Genomic DNA, 5,202 nt, shown 5'->3' on the forward strand with positions numbered 1-5,202 from the left:
CAGGCTGCACACTTGACTGATTAGCTGCCTCCTCCTCCTCCTTCTTTTTTTTTTGCCTCCAGGGTTATTGGTGGGGTTCAGTACCTGCACTACAAATCCACTGTTTCTGGAGGCTGCTTTTCCCCTTTTGTTGCCCTTGTTGTTTATCTTTGTTGTTGCTATTGCTGTCATTGTTGTTGGATAGGACAGACAGAAATCAAGAGAGGAGGGGAAGACAGAGAGGGGGAGAGAAAAATAGACACCTGCAGACCTGCTTCACCACCTGTGAAACAACCTCCCTGTAGGTAGGGAGCCAGGGGCTCAAACCAGGATCCTTGCACTTTGAACCATGCGCACTTAACCCGCTGCACTACTGACCTTCCCTTAATATGCCTTTTTTTTAAAAAATAAAATACTTGTTTATTTATCCCCTTTTGTTGCCCTTGTTGTTTTATTGTTGTAGTTATTGCTGTTGTTGTTATTTATGTCTTCGTTGTTGGATAGGACAGAGAGAAATGGAGAGAGGAGGGGAAGACAGAGGGGGAGAGAAAGATAGACACCTGCAGACCTGCTTCACCACCTGTGAAGTGACTCCCCTGCAGGTGGGGAGCCGGGGTTCAAACCAGGATCCTTACACCTGTCCTTGTGCTTTGTGCCATGTGCACTTAACCCGCTGCGCCACCGCCCAACTCCTGTTGATCTGCCTTCTTAACTTCTGATCTATCTCTTCAGTAACACCTTGTTACTACTTATCTGCTGACTCCAATTCTACAACACACACACACACACACACACACACACACACACACACACACACACACACACACACAGAGTGAATCTGTTTAATACTCCCACAGCATGAAATACATTGGGATTTTCAACTGAGAGGACACACACAACTCTGCTCGTACGGCCTCATCCATGTGATCCAGGTTATGGATTTGGTTCTTTGCAAGCAGTCCTCGAGACAGACCCCACATGCATGAGTTTTATTCTGGAGGTGTCCCTGAAGGTCTAGCATAGCTGAGAGATCAGGCAGGGGCTCAGAACCTGACCCAGGGAGCTTCAGAGTTAGTCACATCAGGCCAACATGCTCTACTTCTGGCTTACTTCTGGACCAAGGGGATGAAAAGTCAGTCTCCTAGGAGAGAGGCAAGCAGCCCCAAAGGCTAAGGACCCTGGAAGAGACACAGGCAGGGTCAAAGATGGGAAGGTATCTGGCACAGCCTGAGAGAGGCAGCACTTAGAGTTGTGACATCCCAGAGTTTGCCCATTGTTCACACCTTTGGTCACAGAGAGGCTCCCAAAAGGGTGGCCAGGACAGGAGGCACAAGTATCAGTACACTGGTTGCAGCATCCAGCCCCAAGCCCCTGGCGCTGTTACACAGGTCAGTGGCGCAGCAGTAGAAATACAAGTCCTGGATTCCGGAGACTCTGGATTGCTCCAACAACAGGCAAGAATCCACACACCGCTTGTCCACGGCACTGACGATCACACCTGAGTCTTCATAGTCTATCACAAGTGAGAAACATCACACTGTGGGCTCTGCCACCATGCCCAGACCTCCCTCCCTGCCAATGGTAGTCCACACTGGAGACTGCAACTTGGAACACCACCCCCACTCTCTGGGTCTGGTCTCCACCTGATTCAGTGCCAGACCTAGCTGAAGATCACCTCTTCTGGGACTGACCGGTTGGGGAGCTGTGTTCCAGGATGAAGCCATATGTAGGCAGGGGTACCCAGGTAACCCCACCACCCCCTTTGGTTTCCTCAGAGAACCAGGCAAGAAAGCCACCCCCACCCTGTGTCCCTCTTGGTTCCTTGGAGGGGAAAGAGGGAGAAAGAAAAAAAAAAGGTGGCGGTGGGGGACTTACTCAGTTTCTCTACGGTGCAGTATTGGCTGCTTCTGGGACATTCTACTGGTCTGGAGCAGGTGTCAGAGAATTCACTGCAGTTGTGGCATTTTAAGGCCCAGGCTGGTGGGGGAAGTGTAGGTGAGAGGGCAGGATCAGGCCCTAACCTCAGTCCACACTGGGCTCTGGAATTCCCATCCCCCCCCTTCGCCCCTCGCACCCAGAAGCCAGGAGAAACCTCCTGGACAAAGGGCAAGCTAGGATGACCAGAGAAGTGAGGGCGTCCCTGGAGAAGGAAATGAGAGCCAAGGTGGGCATTGGAGACAGTGAAGGGATAGGAGGAATGAGGGTGAGAAGGGTCCTCCCCCCACTCCTGAGGGCTTCTCACCTCCCTCCAGGCAGAGAAGAGCCACTATCAGGAGCACAGCCTTTATTCCCGCCCCTGCCATCCTGGGGCACAGTAGGGCTTGGGCTGGGCCGCTTGGCTTATATGGCTGCCATGCTGGTCTCCTCATTGGTGCTGCCTCTGTTCCTCTTCAGCACTGGCCCTCTCCCCAACCTCCTTGCTGAGTTTTCCAGGTTAGGCACGCCCACTGTTTCTGAGGCCCTTCACCTGTGATCTTTATTCTTATTTTATTGCCACTAGAGTTGTTACTGGGGCTTGGTTGTTACTGCCAGCACTGCAAAATACAAATAAACTGCAAAACTCAAATAAACCACTCCCACTGGCCATTTTTTTCCTTTTTTTTTTTGTTTTTGTTTTTTCTATTTTATTTGATTTGACAGGGGAGGGGTGGGGGGAGCTGCAGACGTGTTTTACCATACTCGAAGTGTTCCCCATGCACATGTGTATGCTCAACCAAGTGTGTTGGTCCCCTCCTGGTCCCTGCCACCTGTGTTCAGATGCACCAGGAAACAGGAACTCCAGGGAGTCTTTGACAAACTGTCTTAAGCATTCTCATCAGTGGCAGAGGCAATAGGCATGTGCTCTCCAGCTTTTTTTGCTTTCGCGGTAAAGAAAGTCAAAAAGGAGCCACAACCCAAAGCAGGGGCTCAGGCAATGGGCTGTTAGACATCTCATTAGATCTCAGAACTGAATGTGAAGGTTGATGTCTCTCTGCAAGACACTCCTATCAGAGAGCCTGCGGTTGGTCACATGGTAGAGTGTGCACACTACTATATGTAAGGACCTGGGTTTTAGCCCTGGGTCACCACACGGGAATGCCTGTGTGTGGGGTGGGGGGGCTTCTCTCCATCATTCTTTATCTTGTCTCTCACCTGCTATATGGAGGAAGGAAAAAAAAAGGTCACCAGGAGTTACAGAGCCATACAGATACCAAATTCCATTGATAATCCCAATGGTGTGGTGTGGTGTGGTGTGTGTGTGTGTGTGTGTGTGTGTGTGTGTGTGTAGAACTCATGCTGGCATCAATAACCTTGATTTGACCAAAAGTAGCACATCTTCCCTTAGAAATGTATCTTCATTATGAGAACTGTTTATCAAGTTCACCTTGAAGTCGGAGTCTAAAATAGAACTTGGCAGAGAAATAAAGCATTGAGTCAAGTTGTCATTCTTAGAAAATTCCACTGTCTTTTCTCTCTGGTCCCCTGACTCCAGCACAGCACTGGTCACTAGGGCCTCTGGAAGAGGGTCCTCCAACCGACCAGTTCTGTAGTTTTTGTTGTTGTTGTTGTTTATTTTGTTTTTATTTAATCTATTTATTTATTATTGGATGGAGACAGAGAAATTGAAAGAATAGGGGGAGATAGGAAGTGAAAGAGGGGGAGTCAAGTGGTAGCGCAGTGGGTTAAACACACATGGCACAAAGCACAAGGACCCACATAAGGATCCTGGTTCGAGCTTCGAGCTCCCCACCTGCAGGGGGGTCAATTCATAGGCGGTGAAGCAGGTCCGCAAGTGTCTATCTTTCTCTCCCCCTCTCTGTCTTCCCCTCCTCTCTCCATTTCTCTCTTTCTTATCCAACAACAACAATAAACAACAACTATAATAACTACAGCAATAAAAAACAAGGGCAAGGGCAAAAAAAGGGGAAAATAAATAAGTAAAATAAAATAAATGTTAAAAAACAACAAGTGCAACAAAAGGGAATAAATAAATATTTAAAACAATTTTTAAAAAAGAAAGTGAAAGAGACAAGACACCTACAGGTAAAACACTGCTTCTTCACGACTCATGAAGCTTTCCTGTTGCAGGTGGGGGCAGGGGCTTGAATCCTTGCATCCTGTAATGTGTGCCCTTAATCAGGTGCACCACCATACTAATATTTTATTTGTTTTTACTTTGATGAGAGAGACCAGAAAACTACTTAGTTCTGGCCAATATTGGTGCTGGGGATTGAACCACAGACGTCAGGACTTCAGGCATGAGAGTCTTTTGCAGAACTATTATGCTATCTCCCAAGCCACTAGCTCTGTGGTCTGTATCTAGGAGTGTGTTGTGTTGTTAGAGCAACTACAGTGTAGGCTTGCAGCCCTTGTGCTCTTTATGCAGTTAAACCAAACATTGCGTCAGGGAGCAAAGTCCCTGGGCTGACTCAGCAACTACAGCTGCAGGTCAGAAACACAGGAATGTGTCTGCCCCCACTGGTCAGAATCTGTACTTTACCCGTATTCCTGAGATTTGCACATAGAGTAGAGTTTGGAGACTCTGTGTTAGCTACCCTTATCTTTTTTTTTATTTTACTTAATTTTATTTATGTATTTATTTATTGGTTAGAGACAGAGAGAAATCAAGAGGGATGGAAGACATAGAAAGGGAGAGAGACATCTGCAGCACTACTTCACTTGTGAAGCTTTCCCCCTAAAGGTGGGGACTGGAGGCTTGAACCTGGCCCCTTGTGCACTGTAACATTAGCTCAAGCAGGTGCACCACCACATCCAGCCCAACAACTCCTGTCTTTTTTTTTTTTTTAATTATATTTATTTTCCCTTTTGTTGCCCTTGTTTTTTATTGTTGCTGTAGTTACGATTGTTGTTGTTATTGATGTCGTGGTTGTTAGATAGGACAGAGAGAAAAGGAGAGAGGAGGGGAAGACAGAGGAGGAGATAAAGACACCTGCAGACCTGTGAAGCAACTCCCCTACAGGTGGGGAGCCGGAGGCTCTAACCTGGATCATTTAGCCTGTCCTTGTGCTTTGTGCTGCTTAACCCACTGCACTACAGCCCGACTCCCAACTCCTGTCTTTTAAAGTGCTATAAATGTATTTCCATGTCTGTACAGCAAAGTCTCTGGTCTCACGGGTACATTCTGACTTTGTTCAGACCCTGACCATCAGACTCACTCTCCCTGGTTGTTTCCACCCATGTCAGCTGACTCTAACTTCTCTATTGTTCCTGTGTGTCTCATCC

General features: G+C 47.6%; 1 protein-coding gene across 1 annotated transcript; it reads right to left on the reverse strand.

Moving 5' to 3' along the window:
* Positions 1 to 807: 807 nt before the first annotated feature.
* On the reverse strand, positions 808 to 2,646 carry LOC107523245 (ly-6/neurotoxin-like protein 1). The gene is made up of 3 exons (XM_060195889.1): positions 2,222 to 2,646; positions 1,855 to 1,956; positions 808 to 1,492 (listed from the first exon to the last, which is right to left on the reverse strand). Exons 1-3 carry the CDS (start codon positions 2,346 to 2,348, stop codon positions 1,269 to 1,271), a joined length of 453 nt encoding a protein of 150 aa, XP_060051872.1. The 5' UTR covers positions 2,349 to 2,646; the 3' UTR covers positions 808 to 1,268.
* Positions 2,647 to 5,202: the final 2,556 nt, after the last annotated feature.

This window comes from Erinaceus europaeus, chromosome 8, assembly GCF_950295315.1.
Source record: "Erinaceus europaeus chromosome 8, mEriEur2.1, whole genome shotgun sequence".
NCBI lineage: Eukaryota > Metazoa > Chordata > Mammalia > Eulipotyphla > Erinaceidae > Erinaceus > Erinaceus europaeus.

Excerpts from the sequence above, each read along its gene's own strand:
- LOC107523245 (XM_060195889.1), bottom strand. The coding sequence starts at position 2,348 with ATGAGGAGACCAGCATGGCAGCCATATAAGCCAAGCGGCCCAGCCCAA. Across the intron at positions 1,957-2,221 it reads TCTTCTCTGCCTGGAGGGAG|CCTGGGCCTTAAAATGCCAC; the intron begins GTGAGAAGCCCT and ends TTCCCCCACCAG. Across the intron at positions 1,493-1,854 it reads CTGCACCGTAGAGAAACTGA|ACTATGAAGACTCAGGTGTG; the intron begins GTAAGTCCCCCA and ends CACTTGTGATAG.